The following is a 24341-nucleotide window of genomic DNA, read 5'->3' as shown; positions in this document are numbered from 1 at the left end:
AAATTATCATACAAAGAAAAATACTGAAAATACTTATGTTGCAGCTTTCACACTTGGGGTGATTTTTAACATTTAAACACAGAGGCCACATTTTCTAATCAAGATATGCAAATTTTGGAAGACTAAAGGAAAAATAACTCCAACCAGAATTTCTTGTCATTAAATCTGATGTTAGACTGCCCTCTTCAATCATGAACCTGAAGGATTCATGGCTTCTTGAATAACGCTTCACTATTTGCAAACCATCATAAAAACAAACTAGAGAAGCCTGAGGTGATCTGTGAAGAATTATTGCTCATTCAAGCATCGTGGTATCAGACTAACTCATTTCTGACTCTCATTTCATCACAGCCTATTCTTAATAAGGATGCATCCATCCAATCAGAAATACACAGAGCTAAGATGCAAGTCTGTCAAACTGCTTTTGAAATAGTTCAAACTGCCATACTTGGGCTGTGAGACACCCTTCCTCTTTTCTCCCCATACTTGAAAACATAGAAGATGAACAAGCTGCTACCTCTGCTTACTTCCTCCTTGGATCTCAGAATGGTATTGCGGTGGCAATATTTTTTAAAGCTTACATGCATGAGAAAAGTCTATGCTAAGACAAAAAAAAAGCAGAATTTGGGAGATCTCTGGCACCTCATGAGATGTGTCCTTCGTTAAAGACCTTCCCTAAGCCTGAGCTCTGGAAGTATTTTCACACCAATCATACTCATTCAAGTGGCCTTGTGGAATGTGGTAGTGTATTTAAAATTTGATTCCTCATCTTCTTACCTGGCTACAACTCATGAGTCACAAACAAACAGCAGCACAGAGACAGAGGATTAGCTTCCTCGGAGTAGTGTTAGATTAAATGACAGCATATAATCAGACTCCAGAGGGTAAGTCAAGAACTTCAATATACCTACTAATACAGAAATGCCCAAAGCTCATAAAATACGTGCACATTTCACGGACAAATCTGGACAAGCTTAGCTGAGACTTGTGTAGCTATACTGACTGTGCAGTACATACTGAGCGACCTGCATATCAGATGGTTCTCTTGAAACCATACCACTGTCCTTCTCTCTAGAAAGTCAGCTCATGTCAAATAGAAAACTACAAGATTATGTAATAGGAGCATTAGTGCAACTGATCTTGCACCACAAAGCCCGTGGGGACACAACGTGCCACAAAGAACAGATTAAAAATAATTTGAAAGTCTGAGTCCAAAAGAACGCCGACCCATTTTATTTTCAAACAGATCAAATTCTACAGGATTTCAGGAAAGCATTACTCACTCAGAGATGTAGCAGCTTTTTTGCTAAGATCTGGCAGCACGAGGAAGGGATAAAACAAGTAGCTCCCAAAAGTCAAGTGATTCTACTAGAAGATGTAAACAAAGATAAACTACTGTTTTTTTTCCTGAGTATATGAATTACTTCGGTACTGAACGGCAGTGTAGCTTGGGGGTTTCCTTCTCGTGGCTTCAGACTTGTGCTGCAATTTAATTAAGCCAGTTCTCTACGGCTTTCTTGGTTTCCATAAGTAACAAATGTGTACTTCGAAGTAGCACATCAATGAAATCATAATCACCTGAGCAATTGGAAATGTATCAACATAATAATCCATACTGTGATAACAGAAGCCACAGTTGTGCTCATTTGATAGTTTTCTTGATTAAATACCAACACAAGTGATCAGGAAAATTGAGGATGACATGACAAAAAGCGCTTTCCCAATCCCCCTGTGTAAATCAGAGTAGTTTGCTTTCTGCTTCACACTTCAGCCATGGAAACAGGAAACACATTGCATTCCTCTATGTAATAAGGAATAAAAAACTACGGACCACTGTATACTTCAGTGTAGACACTTAACAAAAGGTAAATGTCCAGAGTAAGAAACAGCCCTCTGCTTCACTTTAAGAGCCATCATAAATTTCTCCTTGCCTTGTGAACAGCACTTAGTGTTCCTAAAGCTCAGGCCATCAAGTCATTAATTCCTTATCTCGCCCTCCTCAACAAGTATTTCTGGTGCCATAGGTGGTAACTAATGTAAAATTCAGAAATTCAGATTTACTTTTTAAAAGGCAAATAACTGATAATGCAATGGACAAACATATAGCCAAACAAGTATCTACTTCATTCCTTGCAAACTAACTTTAGTGACCGTTAGTGAAAGCAAGCAGTAGAAACTTGGCTGAAAGCACTGCGTGGCAGATGAGTCACAACTTAGTTTACCAAAATCTTTTGCCTTTTCTCCTTTATAAACATTCAGGGAAGGACTCTTGGCTTAGTTAGCCAACATCCCCTTTGTACCATCTTTTTAGTGGAAATAATTTCAGACTTCCTTTGTCCAAGATTTCAGTTTTATGGCCTTGGGATATTAAAGTAAGTGCAGACATTTAGATAAGCTGCTGTAGCCCAGTCCTATCATTGTGTAGTATTTATAAAACTCTTAAATCATGGTGGAAAGAGTTTAGTGTAGTTTTACAAGACCCACTATGCTACGCTGCAGTGAAATGCTGTAAAAGATGGTTTACTAGTAATCAGTGTTCTTCAAGACATACAGGCCCAGTGTTCACAGCTGTGCCTTGCCATATGTGAGGCTGAAATCATCTCTCCTTTTGCAGACTCTTGAGGATACATCTGCCCCTTTCTTCTCCTGTTTTGTATACAGTATAAGGAGAAAAACATTCTACTGCACCGTATCATCTCCTCAGTGAGGATTTTATTTTAAATTCTCCTTCCTCCTCCCCTCCCACACACACACGAAAAAGTTCGAGTACAAGTATACCTGTAGACTTACCTGTAGACTACACATCCCAAATAACAGAATCACAGAATCATCTAGGTTGGAAGAGCCCTCCAAGATCACCTAGTCCAACCTCTGACCTGACACTAACAAGTCCTCCACTAAACCATATCACTAAGCTCTACATCCGAATGTCTTTTAAAGACCTCCAGGGAAGGTGACTCAACCAACTTCTCTTCAAGTCAGATACTGTACGCCCAAGAAACATGCTTTTGTAACTGCTAATGAAACGTCACAGGCTTTGTGTTGACCCAAGAGCAGCATTTCTGTGCTTTTCTTGGCCTGAGCTAATTTTACGTATGGTAACAACTGCCTAGCAGTCCAGGTGGCAACTCCCTAACTTGTTCTAGCTTAGATCTCCGGACAGCACTTGTGCAGAGGTCTGACAAACTTACATAGTCACTATGCAGCAAAGGCTTTCTCCTTGGAGATACTCAGAAGCTGTCTGACACAGACCTGGGCAACTGGCTCCAGGTGGCCCTGCCTGAGCAGGGGGCTTGGACCAAATGACCTCTGGTTTTAGGCTAGCCAATTTGAGCATTTGAACTCACACATGCTTCCCGTAACAGTACTGAACCCTGTTTTATCCCATTTTCCATATTAAAGTTTTCTGATTCTACTAACACTTTTCAATACTTTTTACTAAACACATTAAGTCCTTTAACCAAACCTTTTTGTGTTTTCAGGTAACCAACGTACTTCAGTTATTTTAGAGAATATACACCTCAATATCACGTCTCTATTTCATGTTAATCTCATCTTCCAACCGGTGAAGTCAAAGCTGAAAAATTCAGTACATGAACACATTAGATGTTTAAGATTCTGTCGCTGGTGTTGTTTCCAAGCTTCTTCTTTCACTTCCTCTAGGACATTTCAAATCATAGGCCCAAACAGTGTCTATTCCCTCTCCTGTAGTATGATCTGGGATCCAGCAAGGGAAAGGAAAACGACAGGCGATGATTCTGGCATTAGATTCAAGCTCTTCTTTGAGCTTCTTCTCCAACTGTGGCATCTGTAGAGAAGCAAAAAAAAAACCTTTCAGAAACAGTACAAAACAGAAATATTCTCTAATTTAAGTGTCAAAGACAAGTGCAAAGTTTTAGGAATATTGGAAAAAAAATAGAAAGTATTCCTGATATACATTCTGATTTGATGCATTGACAAAGAGTATCTAAACTAGAAAATGGTCATTGTGCCTCTCGGGAAACTGTAACTAAGTTTTTAAAATAAATAAACTAAAAAAAAAAAATAGTTAAATCTTTAGTTAAAAAAAAAAAAACACAAACACACGACCACATTAAGGCAAGACTTTGCATGTTCTAATTCATGATTTTCTTCAGTGAGATTCTCCTCTGCAGAGGATTAGAGTTTAGCATCCCAAATTTATACTATTTATAACACCTCAAGTTGTGTGATACTCAAAGGCCAATGCCTCTCATGTTTTCCAGTCTATCCCCAAGATGGATCTTGGGATGCTCAAAACCCCATGTGTGGTCAGCAAACCAATGCAAGCATTCTGCTCTCACTGTATGGCAAAGTACTGGTGTGGTAAACAGCACTGAAATTGAGCTTTGTTGGCTCCAGACTATTAACGCGCACACACACACCAAAGTCCCTGCACAGCACTGTATGAAACAGCACAAACCACCATACAGCTTGCCTTGGCTGAAGACCTGCTCCGTACAACTTTCCTACACTGGCATTTGTATCAGCTCAATTTTTGCTACAGGAAATATCATTACCCCTCCAGAACAGAGCAACACTCTGCCCAGGTACTTTGTCTCCAATAAATATGACAAAAAATCCTCTATGGATTAAGTGAGAAATGAATTAACACATCTGTTTTCTTCCCAGCCCCCAGACTGCTGTTATACTGGGGGCTGGGAGGACGCTGCATAGATCTACCCATTTCTGTCCTTTGCAAAAATCAGGTGTTATGCTTAAGTAGATCACTGCACATCCATTTGGAATTCCTTTTGACAAATGATATCTATCTCAGTGAGTAATTATAGCAGCGAGCTCCAAAATTAAAATATTTTTACTTTGATATTGTGGCATAGCATTTAGCTATCAAAAGGTTAAAAGGATAGCAGTTATCTACAAATACAGTTCAACTTATGTCAGACACAAGATAAACAAAAATTTCAAACCAAAAAAATACAGAACACATAAGAAAACAAGACTGGCTTTAGAAAACATTTTCAAAGGCTAAAGCTAACTTCAACTCTCACATACACACGGGGCCTACCTTTGATGTACCCTCCCACTATAGCTAAATTTAAGCTTACAATGGCATATTTTAGGAAAATTATTCAGAGGTAACTCGTGGCTATATTAGATCTACGAATACCTTTAACCATTCTGTGCTCTAATTTAGTCCATACAGCAAATGCTTTTAAAAATTTTTGCTACTGTACCTTAAATAAATGAGAAAAACATAACCAATTTCGTATCTCAAATTGAACTAATACTCCAGAAGAGACAGGACTAAGTTGTTATGGCAATTAATACAGTCCACAAACATGGACCTAGCCTAACCTTTCATGAGTAATGATGAAAAACAGTGGTATCTCATGTCTCAAATTAGAAAATTTCATTAATAGCTCAGCCAAAAAGAATTGCATTCTTGAACCAAACCCAAAGTAGTCTTTAGCTAAACCTCTCAGTAACATTAGGTGTTATAATCATACTGTATTTTATATCATTCAGATTTTGTTACATCTGTATAGATAAACAGTTTAGTAAAAACTTTTGTACAGGACATATTTAGTTAAAATTCAACTGCAGTTGTGAACATGAACACCTGGTAAAAATTCTGTCATCCCACCCCAAGCAAGTAAAAGTCTCTCTGCAACTACTCATTGATAAACATCTTCCCCCAGATGCTTGCAAGAACAGAGGGGTCTCACAGTCTTCGCTGAAGATCAATACGTCCCAGTTCTGTTAGCTAATCTTGGATGTGAAATAAAAGCACAGTGTGACAGCATCAAATCAGACCACTATTACTATAAAAGCTAAAGACATGTATTGCCCTCAGTCAAAAAAAAAAAAAAAAAAAGAAAATGCATTAAGAGTTTCTAGAAAATCAATTTAGTCATTTAGGAGACTAAGCATTCACAACTTAGAAAGTAAATTTAAAGAACATTATGAGCAAATTAATTCTCAGGAAACGCTGTAGTTCCTACATTTGGGTCTGTTACATTTATGACAGTATTTTATTGGAAGAATTAAGCCTAATATTTGCTGAATTTACTGAAGTTATTCCGAGACTAATAGGTAGTCTTTCTATCATAGTAGTATAAAAATAGGGTAAATTAGCTAATTTTAAAATTCAGTCAGTATTTCAACTAATCACGCTCACATTCTCCCAGGGCATTTGTTTAGTTTACTGAAATAACGTTCTTCACTTGCACTTCTGCCCTTGGTGCAACTGCAGAATTTGTGACTGCAGATTCAAATCTTTATACTGCCCCCTCCTGGAATTCAGCCCAGAGAACACGCAGCAATCAAACCCGGAACATTGCAGCACGAGCACTGTAACTGCTCTTGCTAATACACCACCAGAAAAGTAGAAAAAAAAAGGATTTTCACTTCAGTTCTCACCACGAGTTGCAATGTGAATCTGAAGTAGGTATTTAATTCCAATGCTGCTAAAGGAAAAATCAGAGAGTAAGGAAACATCATTATGCTTCTTGTTGTGTCTTCCTGTTAACTACCACAAAAATATTATCAATGCATATTGCACAGTATAGCATCACGTAAAGCTCTTCACTCCACTTCATCCCACATCTGCCCTAGCAAAAAAAATAAAAAGCAGCAGTACGGAAGCATTTATATATTTTCATTTCACTTCTCCATATGCATTCAACCTATATAGAAGGTTCTAATGATAAATATAGCAAATATTATTTTACTCGTTTGTAGTAAAAAAGAGAAAAACTAGATAAAGCCGAAAGTCAAACTAAAAGTAAGTCCTGACCGAATTTATCTAAGATACCAAAATAGTCTCTATGCAATAATATCTACAGCAATTTTGAAGAACCCATTTTCACCAGGGACATGATGAACATAAGCTACAAAGCCCTCCTAAAAAACAAAGGATTTGTACACTTGTTCTCTAGCAATTACACTTGAAGTGTTTGTCTTCCTTCCTAAAACCCTCACAGTCTAATATGAGCAAGGAATTATTTCAGAATACTAGCTACTAGCCTAATTTGAGGTCATCCTATTTTTAGATAATCTAACAAAAGTTCAGTAACTTCCACTGATGACTTCACAGAAAAGCAGTTGTAGCCAGTTTCTTATTCCATCCTCTCCCTGCAAACATCCCTTGTTTTTTCCAGTATGAAAACCTGAAATTTTCAAGAATCGATCTATCACCTTCTCAAAGCAACTTAAGCACAGCAGTTTTCATTTTGATTCTGAACTTCACTAATTGATAGTAAATACAACTCTACCACTGCCGCCATCCAGGAATGCTTTTAGAGCTCCAGTCTGCACCCTGTCACAAGTTTTACCAGGTTTTATCATGGACGTTAATAACCAACAATGAAATATCTAAATATTATTAGTACTATCTTTGACATTTTGTAGGTTGATTTATTTTGCAGATTAGTATCTTGGTATTAAAATAACTGTGCAAAAATAATAAACTTACCATTTGAGGTACCCCAAAAATAACAACATTTGTATAATGGGAAAAAGAAACCTGAAAGAAAGAAAAAATGAAAAAGTCTTAAAGAAATGAGCATTTACAATCGGAGAAGTTCTCAGCATTCTCTCCTGAACCCTCTAACTACACTCCTTTGAACAGGGATTTAGACCAAAAATAAGAAAGGAGATCCTATATCAAGTATTCATCACACAAATTTCCACATACAGACAACTTTATGCTGCTGAGTAGCAGAAGACTACTGCCTGGTCAAGAATATGGCACCAATTCCAGGAGCACAAAGAAAATCAATTTAGAAAACACTGTATGATTTTATTCACTGCTATGCTTTTCCACAACTCCTATATATGTTAACATAAGATATGCTTTAAGTTTGCCCCATCTTGTTAAATGTTAGTTATAGAAGCTTCCCATTGCAATGCCTGGGTTCTTCTAGTCAATGCCCAGTTTTCCAATAGACCTCTCCTGAACAAAGACAAAAAAGAGTATATTCACACTTTTTACCAAAATTCCTTGTATCCACTTTACTCATTACAAAATGCTACTTAAAGAAAAAAGACTGATGGGAATAGCTGGGGGGAGACAAACATAAATATGACAAAAAATAAGTCTCATTAAAGATGCAATTTTCATTCAAATGAATGCACACTGAAAAAAATACAATTATGTAACTTGCTTAAAGCAACATTAAGAATCAGGTAACGTACTGCACAGCTACAGAAGAACACACATCTAACGAAATATCACAAGACGGTGTTCTTGCACATTAGGTGAACAAGAGTCTCGTTACTGACTGCACAGAAGGACCTCTCAGTGAAACCTGATATTACAGCAGCCCACATCATTCAACTGGCAAAAGTACGATGTAGTACGCTCACGAAACCTGTACTGGAAAAGCACAGCACATCACCACAGCACAAAACCAGCAAAGCATTGTATTGTGCAGTGAGTCTTGTTTCTACGGTGTAAGCACTCTTCTCAAAGCCAAATACAGCATCTTGTGGCCAGACAGAAATCTAGTTTTTCCAAGAAAGTATCTCCAAATTATGGAAATCTCCCAGACATCCCAGATTCATTCTTACGTACTCCACCACCTACCTTCCACAAGTTTGAAATATAGAATTTGGTGTTGTGATGTACCCCATCTCTCCAGGCACGGTATCTGGAGTACCAGACTAGCCAGGGATTTAATTCATAACCAACAGCTTTGAATCCCATTTTGGCAGCTGCTATCACCTACAAGGAAGAGAAGAAATCTTCACTTAAAAACAGAGAGAGAGTGCTAAAAAGTATATTCATCCAAACAGGAGAAAGGACAGAGTTTTATTTATAAGTCAAAGGAATGCACTTTTGCAAGTAATCAGATTTTAATTCCTAACAGAATGGTACTATAGCAAACAAAAATTCAGATTAGATTTTACTATTGTGCTTAGTTCTGTTGAAATTGATATTCATACAAACAAAATTAACCACTTAAATATTCACAGGACAAAGCTGTAAGCTTGTACTATGTCTATGACTCACATAAAAGTTTTATTTAACATATTCATGACACTACCTTAGAATTCAAAAGTACCAAAACTGACCCTGGAGACAGTAAAACACACAAGCAGATATGCTCAGAATTAGAGCATTCAACCTAGCTGAGAAGCAGTGAAGGGTAAGGCACGTGAAAGATCCCTGCATCAAAGCCAAAATGACCTATCAATGGAAAGACTGTGAAAGCAATCTGTTGGCATCCATAAAAATAAAAAAAATAAAAAAATCACAGAACAAACCTCAAAGTGTAGCTTTTATCTAATGCTAAACTTCACATGTAATTTTGAAAAGGCAATAGGTAACTCAGTTAACAAAATGCATCAAGTATATTCCCTCAAATCAGACCTTAATATTCAGAATTATTAACCTGTATAGAAAATGTCTTCTAACTAAATCAAAGCATACTTATTTACTTTTTTAAGGAAACTTCAAACCAAAACAGCATAGTAATTTTTAGAAATATGAAAATCTAGGACTGAGACATAATTTAAAAGGCTACTGCCAGGTTTTAATCAGGAAAAGCCTCATCAGCTATGAATTGCAGAACAGGCAAGGTAGAATCAGGAAGAAGTACAAATTTCTTAATACAACATCTCAAACAGCATTATTACACAATGTGCTGCACAGTATTAAAATAATGCTCCTTGCATCACACACACCAAATTTTCAAATATTGTAAAAGAACCTGACATTTTCACCATGCTTGAAAATAAAATAAAATATGTTCATATTTATCCACAGATTACACTGCGTAAGTGCTAAATATTTAAAAGCGTGAACAGAAGCTCAACTTTTTTCAATACAGATGCATTAAGGCAACACCGAGCATCCAATTTTAGGCACCTGGCTCTCCAAGTAGTCTTCAGTCTCCATTTAGACACTAAAGTGAGTGTGTATGTATGTGTGTATATATATATATATATATATATATATATATATATATATATATATGTATGTGTATATATATATATATATGTAGCTAGGTGCCTACATATATAGATACATATGAAATTTGAATTAAATATACAGTACCTAATCAAATTAAGTGTCTCAGATAAGGGTCAAGAGCCAGAACGCAGAGCAGAGAGGACAGCAGAAACTGCAGCTCTCTTGTACCTACGTGCTTTTCCCTGGGCCTTACTTAGGCACAATTTGTTCACAGATCTGGATGTCCAAATCCAACTTCAGCATGGGCAGATGGTCAAATCATTCACATGAAATATGGACAAAGGCAGTATTCAAGAAAGATCTTGCTTGTTTCTGTCAACAACCCACTTAATGCACCATCCTGTTACTAAAATGGACTAGAAGCAGGTACTTTAAAAATAGTACCCAAAGCACCACGACGACAAAAAACCCACACCATTCTCTGCAGCGCCCTCCCTCACTGCTTTTGACAAACAGAAGTTTCAAGCAATACCCTGAAAGCACAGCATCACTTTGGCTATCCAGAGCCTTCCTCCCAGATCTCCCTAACCTCTTTTTCAATCTATTTGTGCCTCAAAAATCCACAGCAAGCTATTGAGTTCAATCTTAAAATAATTTTGCAGTGGATTGGATGAATCTTAACTTTGCCACATACTGATAAAGACCAGAAACTGATGAAAAACAGGTGTTACAACACTAAAAACATTTGAGGCCAGTGAAATTACCTATCTTATATCCTAATTTCCATACAGAAAAACCCTTGAACTAGCTTCTGCACTGAAAGTCTGCTGAGAGCAGAGAAGCCTTTCCACAGTGTTTCCTACCATTCCGCTTTGCAATTGCTCTGGTTTTACCACATTCATTTTGAAATGGGGCAGCCAGCAGTGCACAGTGGTTTTAAGACTGTAGTTTTAATGACACCATGATACTTATTTTTGTAATCCATCATTTCTTTCTCATCTTCTTTTGTTCTTCTGTCACTTTTATGCAGTAATCATAGAGCTGTAGCTCCAAAAGCAGAGGGTTATTTAAACTCACAGCCTCGCATACCGCAGCTATAAACCTACGTGGAATACAGCTCTCTGGAAAACACAATACCAATACTTTAATTACATCTTTTTATGTGAACGCAGTGCAATGCCTCCCAAGCAACAAGATGTGGTTATGATTTGGGACACTACTTTGTCAAGCTGAGAGTAAGGCTGGAACAAAAGTATCGATTGTTCACCTAAACTAAACATAAACCATTCTCAGGCTTGTGCCTTTGCATAAAGCTCGGTAAAAAACAATCGATGTGAAGAAAAACATTTGTAAATATGAGAAAACAGAGGCCAGGGGTAGAGTATTTGACACTTTTCTGAGGTAGAGAAGGTAGGAGATGTTTGTAACTTACAACACGGCCATCCCCGCTACCAATGTCAGCTAGAGAGCCGCTTCTGCCCTGCAACATTTTCAGGACATTCTCGATCTGCGTTGAGGTGGCAGGAACGAAGGGCAGACAGACCTTCCTGAGAGCTGGGGCCAAGAAGGGGGTGACCACAGCGTACAGGGCCACCAGAGCCCCACCAACAGCGCCCGTCACCAGCAGCCCCCACTGCCTCCTCTTAGTGCGCTCCTCAGGGCTTCCTTGCAGAAGTGGAGCGGGGCTCCCAGTCGCCTGTGCTTTGGACACCATACCTACACACAAAGATTAACAGCGTAATTTTATCAAAGTGGCTTTACCAATTGCTCAATTAATGGGCGAAACAGGACATAATGTGGCAAGTGTAACACAAGGGAGGGGGGGGGGGCTTTAACACTTCAGTTGATTCCTAGGGCTTAAAAAAGTTAAATAAAAAGCTAAAATATTGTATACAAGAAGGTGAGGTACTAGGTTTATTGTTCATAAAGAAAAAGGGGGGAAAAAAAAAAGACACTTTCCACTTCCCCATCCGCGAACCTCCCCCTGCCTCCACCCCCACCATGAGGCCCCCCACCGCCGGCGGTCTTATTTATTGAGGAGGACCCTACCACCCCACTACGGCGGGGGGGATGAGGGAAGGGGGCGAGCACCTTTCTGCTCACGCTGCAGAGAAGATCCGCACGGCACTCTTCGACGGCGGGGCTGTCCTTCCTTATTCTCTTCCCGCCACCTCGCTGCGGCTCGCCTACCGTCCGAATTGTGTCTGATCGCATTCCCCACCCCCCCGCGCCGCGCTGGTGGACGGGGCCGCGAGCGCCGCGCAGCGCCCGGAGCCCCAGCCGCTTCCAGAAAGCTCCGCCGCGAGCGCCACATAAGTTCCCGCCCCGTGAAATATGTCGCGGCGGGGCTCTCTGCGCAGGCGCGGGGCCGTCGGCGGGTGAGCGCGTTGCGTCACGGCGCGGCGTGCAGGGCGGGCGCGGCTCGTGCTCGGGTGGCCGTTGGGAGCGATTGGGGGCCGTTGGGAGCCGCTGCAGCCATGTCGGCCATGGGGACGCTGGCGTTTGATGAGTATGGGCGGCCCTTCCTCATCCTCAAGGACCAGGAGCGCAAGACGCGCCTCATGGGACTGGAGGCGCTCAAGGTGAGCGGACGGGCTCGGGAGTAGGCGGCGGGGCCCTGCCTGAGGGAGCAGGCATCGCCCCGCTGCGGGATGGCCGTCACGCGCGGCCGGGGGCGGCCCCTGCCCGCGGTTTTCCTCTGTAAGCCTTAAATGTTCAAGTGAGCTCTTCTGCTTTAAGCCTCTGCTCTGCAAGCGACGGAGAGGCTTCGGAAATACCTAGCATAAAAGCCATGTGCGTATGTAGGTTCGTTTTCAGTCATAGTTGGATGTTGCTACTTAAAATGTAACATTTACAATACTTACTACCACAATATTAAAGCTTTTCCCTATATTTGTTAGCTTAACACTACGATTTGCAGATGCACAATAACTGTTTAATTTCTCCATTCTTTTATAGTCTCACATAATGGCAGCAAAGGCTGTGGCAAATACTCTGAAAACATCCCTCGGGCCCAACGGTAATAAATCACTTTATTTTTCCTTAGTAATGGTTTTTTCAGGGGTTTCCAGCTTTGGCCTCATGTTCTGAGCATGTCTTTCTTCAGGCTTGGATAAAATGATGGTGGACAAAGATGGTGAGGTGACAGTAACCAATGATGGTGCTACCATCCTGAATATGATGGATGTGGACCACCAGATTGCCAAACTCATGGTGGAGCTGTCTAAGTCTCAGGATGATGAGATTGGGGATGGAACTACTGGAGTCGTTGGTAAGAAAAGATCTTACATTTAACTTGGCATTTCTAGTTAAGTTTCTCAAGCTATTTTAAGAAAACACTTATGGAGTGAAAGTAGCTTTACTGAAGCACATTTTTAGAGTATTTACTGCTTCAGTATTCTTTTTAGTTCATCTGTTAGGAGTTTTTTTAGTCCAAAACATGCTTTTATGTCTCTTTCCGAGTATGGCTGCATTTGAAGTTAGTGTTGGAAGTCCTCTTTGTACTTTCAGAACTCTTTGCATAATTTTATTCCATAATGATCTTACTGGCTCACCTAGTCTCCTGTGCTTTTATGGTCTAAATGCAGTCTTCTTAGTCAGTAAGTAGAGCATTGGTGGTATTATTATTATTGAAGTTATTACCTAATAAACCTCAAACTGTTAAAATACTGCAGAATAAATCTAAAGGTATACTTTTTAAGTTTGTGATACTGTGTAATACAGGATGCCCCCATCTGTGGGAGAGTAAACATTATTTAAAATTTTTGTTTTACAGTTCTGGCTGGAGCACTGTTGGAACAGGCCGAGCAGTTGCTGGACCGTGGTATTCACCCCATCAGAATAGCGGATGGTTACGAGCAGGCAGCTCGCATTGCTATTGAGCATCTCGACAAAATCAGCGACAGCTTTCCAGTTGACCCACAGAACACAGAGCCTTTGATCCAGACAGCCAAGACAACGCTAGGCTCTAAAGTGTAAGTTCACAAAAACTTAAAGAATATATGCAACTATTTATATTTTCCATACCTATGTGAATATTTATGAATACTTATATTTTCCATAGATACACTTAGAGCTGAAAGGAGAAATCCTTGGTGTTTTGATGAATTATTAAATTGTTTTTGTTACTGGAGTGGCTGCTGAAAGCTCTGTAAAGTTTCTTTGATTTTGGTTTCTTTCTCAGTGGACTCTTATCTCAGGATAACAAACTGTGAAAGCCTTGTTCTCTAAAGAGGCAATTCCATGAAGTTAAACAGCTGCAAAATCAAATTTCATTCTACCTAGTTTGTTCAATATTTCTGCATCATAGCAAGTGCAAACTTTCTAAAAATAGCTACATGTTAAATTTCAATATTTTTTTTTTTTAGCCCAACAAGACTCGTAGGATAGTTGTTGCTTCCATAAGTGCATTTCTCATTGCAGGTTCTACAAATATAAATTCAGATCTTAGGGATGAAACTGCTTTCTATTTGCATTATAGCATTTTTTTGCTATATAGTATGGAGTAAATAAGCATCAGTGTCATTTCCCAGTTATATTTCTTGGGACAATTTTTGTCTGTCCCTCTTCGGGCATTAGCTTTTTAAGATATCATTGTGGAGGTCATACCTAAAATTATAGGAAAGACACGATAATTAAAACAGAAAAATATGGAGATGGGTATCTCTCATTTTTAATTTCTGTGGGCCTGTTTATGTTTTAAGTGCAGTTTATGATTACAGTATCTTATGACACATGGTAAGAGCTTCCTTTGCAGACCTGTCTTAACAGTGGTTTCTGGGACTTGAGTGTTTTGAGTAGTAGTTAGTTCTCCTTGCTTGTTCCAAATCTGTGTCTTGAGACTGTGTTCACGAAGACAAGCTATATCCTGTGCTCTGTTTTCTGTCATATTTAGCACGTTCAGGTGAACCAGTGAGCAGAGCACCCTCTCTTCATACAGCAAACAAAAGCTATTAGCAACACTAATATATATACGCATATATTCTATTTGAGACTGACAAAATAAATTTATTTCGTCTGAACTGTGTAAATTTAATGCAACCTCCTTGTGTTTTCTTTAAATTTAGAGTTAACCGCTGTCACAGACAAATGGCAGAAATTGCTGTGAATGCTGTACTGACAGTAGCAGATATGGAACGTAAAGATGTTGATTTTGAGCTGATCAAAGTACAAGGCAAAGTGGGAGGTAGACTGGAAGATACGCAGCTGGTTAAAGGAGTGATTGTGGATAAAGATTTCAGTCATCCGCAGATGCCTAAAGTAAGTGAACGCTCTGCATGTGTCTGTCATCTGTAACAGTTTAAATAATTCTGCATAGAAATAGACCAAAAATGCTGTTCTAGCATTGAAGCATTTAAACACCGCTGTGGTTTGCCTTGTTGTTTCACTCACGTATCAACGTGGAAGAGGAGAGGAAGAGGAAGGGAAGAGGAGTGTTAAATTCTTTGTTGGGCCCAACCAGGTTAGAATTCACAAGAATCTTGAGAAATGATTGGGGAGCTAATTACTGCACAGCTGTGAGGACAAGCGTAGAGTGCAAGTCCTCATTTGTAGAGGGTAATGCAAAGAACTGTGTTAGAATTGAGAACCAAATGTCAGTGTACCAATTTTTAATGCAACTCAGTATCACAAAGCTTGTACTGTTATGCTGTATGAGTTGGAGTGTTGTCCTGTTTGGAACACCATGGAAGTAGTATTTTCAATGGTCACTGTGGATAGGAGTTTTTTTCTTTTTTTTTCTTTTAAGTATTAAATGATAAAAAAAAAATGACTGGTAAAGATTAAAGTGCTTAAACAGTGTCTCGAAGCTGTGGAATTTCTTTTAAATTAGTTAGATTTTTGATGGAATTGTGTGGGTGTAGTTTGACTTCAGAAAGAGTCAAGTGATCTTCAAGGTTCCTTCTGTCTCTACCTTTTTAACAACGTGTATTGTGCAAATACAAGAAAGAGGCGTTACTGTGGCCAAAATGCAACCTTTCTATTTTATTTTATTTTTATGTTAATGTACAGGAGCTCAAAGATGCTAAAATTGCAATCCTTACTTGTCCATTCGAACCACCTAAGCCCAAAACCAAGCATAAGCTTGATGTCACATCTGTGGAAGACTACAAGGCACTGCAGAAATACGAGAAGGAGAAGTTTGAAGAAATGGTGAAACAGGTAGAGTGTTCAACGTTATTTCTCTGTTTTGTAATTTTTCATAGCCTTTGCACAAAACAGCTTAGTGCATTGATTTATTTCTGCAAATGAGCTACTAATACAGATAAGAGGCAGCATACAAGGGATTGTAAGGCTGTGAATGAAAGTTAAGTTTATGGAAGTAATAGATAACACTTTAGTTTGAAATGTACTTTCAATTCTGTATGTGCCAGTTATACAGATACATGCCTTCTTCAGAGAGTTCTGTTGTGAAAAATACAGAATTAAAACCATTAAACTTTTCTTCCTTTTTGCGTTAGTGCTGATCAGAAGATTGTTGTTGTGTGTTGCTTTCAGATAAAGGACACTGGTGCAAACCTCGCTATTTGCCAGTGGGGTTTTGATGATGAGGCAAATCACTTGCTGCTCCAGAACGAGCTGCCTGCTGTTCGTTGGGTTGGTGGACCTGAAATAGAAGTAAGTAAAATCTTCGGAAACTGGGATTCGCACCAGTCCTCGTGTTATACAGCCATTTTGTACAACCAGCTTGTTGTATGCTTGTTGGTACAGCTTGTTTGCTGTACCAATTGAAAGTGTGGGCTTTTTATTTAGAACTGCATAATCAGGTGTTATAAATAAATATAAATCAGGTGTTGTAAATATTGGAGCAAAATCACTGGGGATCTGTGGAAGAGCCTAGGATGAATGGGATTATGGTCTATTATTGGTGTCCGTGCGTATTGCCTGTTACAGATTTTATGTGGCTGGGAGTGCTTTTGCTTTCAGTCTCAGTGTTTGTAGAAACAAAGGCATTGCCTGAAATCTACCCTTTGACTGAAGCAATGAGAAGGTAACTTTGGAGGCATTTGGTAGATTGTTTCCACTAGTTTAATGTTATTTAAAGCACTACGGACAGCTCTTCTCAAAATAATTGATGGATGTTTAATTTTAGTTAATTGCCATTGCAACTGGAGGGCGCATTGTTCCTCGCTTCTGTGAACTCACACCAGAGAAGCTGGGGTTTGCTGGTATCGTCCGAGAGATTTCCTTTGGAACAACAAAGGACAGGATGCTCGTCATTGAACAGTGTCAGAATTCTAGAGCTGTGACCATTTTCATTAGAGGAGGAAATAAAATGGTAAGATGCTTAGTTCGTGTCCTTGTTTTGGCTGGGATAGAGTTGATCTTCTTCCTGGTAGCTGGTGTGATGCTGTGTTCGGATTGAGGATGAGAATAGTGTTGTTAGTGCACTGGTGCTCACTGGCAGTTAGCAAGTGGCTGTGTGCTGTTCAGCTGCCTGCCAGGTTGGATCACAGCAGTTTGTTACTAATGTTTGATGCCTCAGTTGTTGAATATGTAGTTTCTTTCATACTGTAAGAGCACGTTAACTCTTCCATTATTTTTATCTAAATTTTACTTCGCACTGTGGAAGAATTTGGGGGAAGTGGGGTTGTAGGCAGCAGTGACTGTTAAGACATGTTAAATTCATATCCCACATTTCTGAGTGAAAATGTTATGTTTTCTCAGTATTAGACCATATAGTTCATAAATAAATAATTTTATTTGTGGGCGCTCTTCTTTTTTTCTCTCATGGAAGGGTCATTTTTATGAGTAAAGATGTATTAGTATTTTTGCAAGATCAGTTTTTTCTATGCTTCTGTATGTCATTTCTGGTTTAAAACAATTTAAAAGAACAGAATGAGACCATTTTTAATGCTTCCCTACTTAATCTAGTCATTGACTGAACTGTTAGTGTGGAATTATACTTAGTATAGGTCAAATTCTACTTTGAGTGAAAAACAGGAAGAAAAGAATTGAAGTGCCAGTCTAAAGAGTTCTTTCAGAAAACAAAAATGCTTCATGAAAGGTTAGCACAACTTGTTAAATCTTTCTACATCTGTTGGAGCTGGGAGCTGGCACAAAGTGCAGTCTGAAAATAATGTTGGCATTTACATTTGTGGCCTTTGTCTGGGTGTGTATTTTTCATTCCTTCTCTGCTAATAGGCGTCCAACACTCTATATTTTGAAATTGTATAGTATAGAGGCAGTAAAGCAGTGAAGAGATCCTCTAGTTCATTTGCAGTTTTTGTTCCTGTATTAGGAAATTCACCTTCATATCAGTCAGTTGTGTGCTGTAAAGTATGTGCTGTGTTATAATTCCAGATCATTGAAGAAGCAAAGCGATCTCTTCATGATGCATTATGTGTGATCCGGAATCTTGTTCGTGATAATCGTATTGTGTATGGTGGTGGTGCAGCTGAAATTTCTTGTGCCTTGGCGGTCAGTGAAGCAGCAGATAAGGTAAGGAAGAAACATTCTACAACTTTAATTTCCCATGGGGAAAAAAGGGGTTAAGACCATCTTAAGAGTTTCCAAAAAGCTTCAAAGAGCTTCCAGAAAAACGCATGTTAACAGAACTTCCTGACATTCGCTGATAACCAGTGTTAAAGTTTTGCTTCCCCTCTTTGTAAAGTTGTTGCAAGTACCTTTTTATGTCTTTTCCTAGTGCCCATCTTTGGAACAGTATGCCATGAGAGCTTTTGCAGATGCCCTGGAGGTAATCCCCATGGCCCTGTCAGAGAACAGCGGAATGAATCCAATACAGACTATGACTGAAGTACGGGCTAGACAAGTGAAAGAAAATAATCCTGCTCTCGGCATTGATTGTTTGCAGAAAGGAACAAATGGTAAGATTTGTAATGGAGAGAAGGAGAGGAGCATAACAGGGTTTTCTTCCTCAAAAAGATGAAAAAGGTTATATTTTGCCCCTCAGCCCGTTTTTTCTTTTAATTCTTTTTTTTCTTAAGATGTCTGTCACTTCAATTAAGAACTCTTTTCTCTTATTCTAATAAGCAGAATGGGGGTGGAGAGAGACGTGATGTCTGACAGGAAGAAAACATGTAACTGCTTGAACCAAAAGTAGTGAGATTAGTTGTAGATACTGCTGACCTGGTGGGACAGGAATAAAAACTACTCACTAAGAGGCAAAAATGGGATGTGTTCTTACTACTGTATTTTTAGTGATCCAGTTTACAGCGCAGTCCTACCAACAGTTGTTTTGAGAAACGACTTGTGAAGAAAAAAGGCAAAAGGTTGGAAATGTCTTCAGGTAGTCCTGTTCACACTGCTATATGCACATATATAGACCTGTAATAAGTAAGTGAAGGCTAAGAAATCAGTGTATGAAAATCTGTTTTCAGATGAACTTACACTGTTCAAATTCTTACTTTCATGCTTCTTTGAGGAAAACAGGCGGTACATTTTGGAACACAGCATGAAGCCTTGTGTTCGTGTAATGCGTAGCCCTTCCTTGATTAGATGTTTCTGCATTATGGCATGGCAGCTTTCAGTGGTCGCTCTGCCCCTAGGATGCTTCTAATATTTGTATATGGAAGTGCAGGAAGTGAAGTTATGATTGAGGAAGACTTAATCGGGGAAAAGAGTTTGATCTTAATGTTCTAAGATCTTTGGGAAGAACCCAGGCTTAAAACTAAAGTTTATACAAAGTATTTGTTAACTGGTGGCCAAGAGTAATTTAATATCTTCTTTAAAATTACATAGTAAATAAGTATCTGGGTTAAATGTTATGTTTAGGTTTGAGGAGGATATTAATTCTTTCACATCTCTTACAGATATGAAACAGCAACATGTTATAGAAACCTTGATTGGTAAGAAACAACAGATTTCTCTGGCGACTCAGGTCGTTCGAATGATTTTGAAGATTGATGATATCCGTAGGCCTGGAGAATCTGAAGAGTAAAGGTTGAAAAGCAAGAAACATTAAGGGGGCCACAGCAGTAGCGAAGACGGTAGTATTCTGATGCTTCATCTTCAGCTATTTATTTTGGACACTGTTTCAGATACTGTAATGGCTAACTGTTGGAAATAAAACACAATTTAGCACTGATGGTTTCAGTACCTGTTTTGGAAGCATCATTGCATTTTTTCTTAAAGGGGTGTGAATGTTCTTGGGAAAAACTTCTTGAATGTATGGGGAAGAAAAAAAAGCATGGATAATGCATTAACAGAATAGTGTAGGTCCTTTTCCATTGCTCCTGCAGCTAATTCCTTTATCTGATTGTGAGCAAAGTCTGCAGATTTTCATTTTAAGAGTTCTTCTGTCCCTCTTCAGTGAAGCAAGCAGAAAATTATTGTAGCCTCCAGTAATTCTTAAATATCTCAAGTTTGAATTTTAAATTTGGCGATGTAAAATATCCAGGTTACATGCTTCCAGCTTTCAGTAGTGGTACTGAGTACAATTTTTTTTATATCAAGGCAATCCGTGCTTGTTGCATTCCCAGGTTTTAACAGCCGTTGAGTAATTACAGTGTTAGAGCCATTTGAACAGTGGCATGTGGGAATATCACATTACAAGAAACAAGCTAAATAAACAGTTCTACACCAAATATGAACATCTAGATGTTCAGGGTTTAGGAAATCCTAAAAAAAGGTTTTAGGAAAGGGTTTAGGAAAAAAGATTATGTGGATCCTTGCAGAATCTTCAAACCAATTATCTGAATGCCTTAACTTTGAATGGGCATGTTACCACTCACATTTAGTGTATTCCTGATTGATATGCAGGGAGTTTTTTTAGGGGGATATGTGTTCAGCCGTGAGTTTGGTTCTTTTTTTTTTCTTCCCAGAACTTACCTGTACTACCAAGAGGAAGTGTACTTACTTCATAAGTCCCAAAAATGATTTTAAAATGGAGGAGTAAAATTTACCTGTAAGCTGCCTTGCATCTTTGCACGTATAGTTACTAGTAAGAAGCAAGTGGCAGACCAGAAATAGCACGTAGGTTTTTGGTGTGTGTGGTTTTTTTTTATGGTAGTACAGATGAAACTGCTTCTCTTGCCTCTGTTAGCTAGCGTGTTCTGTTCTAGTTGTGTTATGATTACCACTTGAGTGAAACAAAATCCTTTAGTGAGTGTCAGTAGAGGAAGGTTAGAGAAGTTTGATTTTTTTATGGTGTGAAAGTTCCAGTGCTGGTTATGATAAAGTATATATCCATAACTATTTAAGGAAGAATCCTGCAAAGCTTTATTTTAATTTGTTAGAAACTGACAACCATAACTTCTGTTCATCATTGTTCTTTTCCAAAATAGGTGTATTTACATACAGATCAACGAGCAGAACAGTTAAACAGTTTTGCTGCAGCTGAAGTCTGGCACTTCAAATTGATTCATGGCTGTAATTGTGACTAAAATCCCATAAATCTATTGGCTCATGTAGATCCATCTCTTACTTTGCTCAGTAGCACCGAATGAATGTGGCTATAGCTAGGACTTCCAAGGGAGTAGTTTAATTGTACTGGTGGGGTTGTACATAGGATGGAAAGGAAGTGAGAAGATGGTTTGTTATTTGTGTTTCAGTAGTTTTTCCCTTCAGGTCCTTGTCCGTAACGTAATTCCATTACCAAATTATTCAAAAGCTTCACCTCTTTCAGTTATATTGTCTTTTGGCATGGCTTAGATGATGTGAGCTATTTAAAATGTGAGATGCCCAGAAGAAAGGCAGTGCTGGACACTGCTTCTCTTGTTCCGAGTGTGGTATTGTGACCAGGAGACGTGAGGGAGGGCGGGCTCTGTAAGCAGCCCTGCCACTAGAGGGGAGAAAGCTGTGACAATGCTCCACAGGTTGGATATGGAATTCGTTCACAGCAGCCTGGAGCCTACACTTTATATGAACAACAAATTGTTCCTGCTATCAAAAAGATCTGCAGCATGTTATGCTGGTAGTTTCTAAGGATGTATGAGTTGAAATCTGGTCAGATTTACGTTGCGTTTTTGTTTGTAGTAAACTGCCTAATTGAGAAGTCTCTAGAACAACAGGGAAAAGAGTCCAAGAATTGCAAGATCTTGTGTTTTTGTTAATCTGACTTGAGGAAGTAAGTCTTTGTGCTCTGTATATAAATATTAATCTTTAGCCAGACCTTAGTATGGAAGTTTGAAGCTCAGTGCTGAAATGCTGACAAAATTCTAAAAATGAAGAATTACTCTTTTATTACAGACTTTGATTTTCAACATGTAGTAGTATCAGCTACATTTTTGTTATTTAACATGCATTAGTTATTTGAATTTAACGTAATAGTTGTTTAACATATATTTAGTTGTTTTTGTTGCATAGACAGTTAATTGGAGGACAAGCAATGTGCAACTGAAAACATTAACCCAGATTAATGAAACCAATGCGACTCAGACTGGTGCGCTCTCAGGGCCGATGTAAATGGATTTGTGCCTTAACAGGGCGGTGGGAGTACCAGTATTGTGACTTTGTGCTGTGGTCTGCCCTAGTCACATAACGTGGAGGAAACATCTGAGTGATGATAAAGCTGTGGGAGACAAACACTGACGTTTAAATTAAGCGTGTTGTGTCTGTAAATATTAGTACCTTCAGAAAATGAAAGCCTTGCCTAGTGGTGTATTTGGGGCTGAGGACGACAGGCACCCTACGTTCCCTTGAGGTCCTATTACTGCTTTACGCTAGGGAAAACACAAGGTTCGCCACTGGAGGGCGATGTATGCACACCCGTGTTGTAGGGACTGCAGCCATGGTTAAAAGCCAGCTGAGGAAGCCGAGCAGCTCTCCCAGCATCACCGAGGTGGTATGCGTTTGTCAGGAGCAAGAGCTGAATCTTTTTCAAGGGCTCAGTTGCTTCGACTGATTTCTTAACTCCCACGTGCCCTCTTAAATCCAGTTTTCCACATTGTCCTAGGGCCCTCACCCTGGCCTCTCACTTTGGCAATAGTGCTGTCAACCAACTTTCTCCAGCCTCATTTCTCAGCCTCTCCTGCTCTGTCCTGGGCCTGAGCTCCTTCCCTCCTCCCCTCTCAGCTCGTGTTTGCAGGTGCACGAGGTGAGGTTGCCCGGAGCACTGCCCGCAGGTTCCCCTGTCTCTCGGTCACACCTAGCCTGCGGCAGCCGCTGGGTGCTGTTGGTCCAGGGCTGGGCCTCAGGCTTTGGGTGTGCCGTGGTGATTCAGCTTAACTGGATTTTTCCAGGAACAAGGTTACGCAGAGCTGTGAAACAACATTATTGTTTTGCTACAAACTAACGCTTTCTAGTACAAATATATTTTTCCTACGCTTAAGAAAAAAATTGCTGTCTTTCAAGTTGCCCTTTTCTGACCGTTCTGTGCAGGGAAGACATGTCATGACAAGGGCAGTTCCAGTCTCAGCAATCCCACCCGACAAACACGCAAGCAACCACAACCAGGATCCTAAATGGAGCCAATCCAGCAATCTTGCTAATCAGATCCTGGCTTGATCAATTTTGCTGTACAGAACGAGTCAGGGAAACTGCCTTCCTCTATCACTGCTGTGCCACGCACTGTTAAAAATTGCTGTTGCGGTGGCTGTTACAACCCCTGAGCTCTCACCATCATCCAAAGAGGGATGATTCAGTTGTGAGGAACTAGCCTCGTTTGTCCTCTCTGCGTAGAAGTACCTCTCCATTTCACAGCTTGGAGGGTTTCCCGGGAGCTCTCTGCCAGGGAACATTTCTCGCCATGTTAAAGAGCCAATTAAATGGACTGACAGTGTTTGCTTTGTAAACAAGTCCTATCTGAGATACAAGAGAGACGGTTTGCTAAACACAAATGTTTGGAGGGTAAAGTGCTAGCATGTGCTCTGCAAGACACCGAGCCTGAGGCACATGCACTAGAGTCTGCATCTCCTTGAAGCTTCTCCCTAGAGTATTCAGGAGTGGTCTCTGCTACGGCGAGGCTCCTGGTGTGCAGCATGAGCACTGAAAGAAGCAGGTCTCTGCCAGATATCCGGTGCCTGCGTGTGGGATGCTGCTGTCAGGGCCCTGACAGTCCTCCCCTTGCTTCCCTCCCAGAGGTTTGGCCGCTTGTGTCAAGGCACAGCTGTGCCACCTTGAGTTAGACTGCTGGAGAAAACACAAGGGGTGAGGAAAAGTTGGGAGAAGCTCTGGGAGATGCCCTCCTCCTTTCTCTCAGGAGCTTTATCTCTCAGCCTGCTCGTGCTGCTTCCTGACAACGGCCCCACATCAAGCCCGCGATCAGTACTCGCTCTGCCTGATGTCTCTTGCGAGGGAATGAAACCTTAATGCCAAAGACAAGTTTGGAGTGACAGGGGTTGAAAGGGATCACGAGTCTCAAATGATTCGAGGAGAGACGCTGGGGTAGACAGACGTTTGCATGCTCTCTTTCTCTGAGGCGAGCAGACTGAATAGAGAAACTAGATAAGGAGATAAGAAATAGAGAAAACCAAAGCAGATGGAGGTGAATGAGCAAATATAACCCAATAATAATAATGAGCCAATATCATAGGTTAATAATAAACCC

The 24341-nt window shown here is 39.8% G+C and overlaps 2 protein-coding genes across 2 annotated transcripts; one reads left to right on the top strand and one right to left on the bottom strand.

Annotated features, from left to right (window-relative positions):
• Positions 1-1210: 1210 nt before the first annotated feature.
• ATPSCKMT (ATP synthase c subunit lysine N-methyltransferase) lies at positions 1211-12259 on the bottom strand. Its single transcript, XM_035552659.2, has 5 exons — positions 11987-12259; positions 11328-11611; positions 8567-8704; positions 7454-7504; positions 1211-3808 (listed from the first exon to the last, which is right to left on the bottom strand). Exons 1-5 carry the CDS (start codon positions 12207-12209, stop codon positions 3611-3613), a joined length of 894 nt encoding a protein of 297 aa, XP_035408552.1. The 5' UTR covers positions 12210-12259; the 3' UTR covers positions 1211-3610.
• A 75-nt stretch (positions 12260-12334) lies between these two features.
• On the top strand, positions 12335-19951 carry CCT5 (chaperonin containing TCP1 subunit 5). The gene is made up of 11 exons (XM_035552658.2): positions 12335-12477; positions 12854-12914; positions 13002-13166; positions 13671-13869; positions 14962-15154; positions 15905-16054; positions 16391-16510; positions 16986-17171; positions 18197-18334; positions 18540-18720; positions 19666-19951. Exons 1-11 carry the CDS (start codon positions 12373-12375, stop codon positions 19791-19793), a joined length of 1626 nt encoding a protein of 541 aa, XP_035408551.1. The 5' UTR covers positions 12335-12372; the 3' UTR covers positions 19794-19951.
• Positions 19952-24341: the final 4390 nt, after the last annotated feature.

The sequence above is a fragment of the Cygnus atratus genome, chromosome 2 (genome assembly GCF_013377495.2).
Source record: "Cygnus atratus isolate AKBS03 ecotype Queensland, Australia chromosome 2, CAtr_DNAZoo_HiC_assembly, whole genome shotgun sequence".
Lineage (NCBI taxonomy): Eukaryota > Metazoa > Chordata > Aves > Anseriformes > Anatidae > Cygnus > Cygnus atratus.
This window is presented reverse-complemented; position numbering and strand designations above follow the sequence as displayed.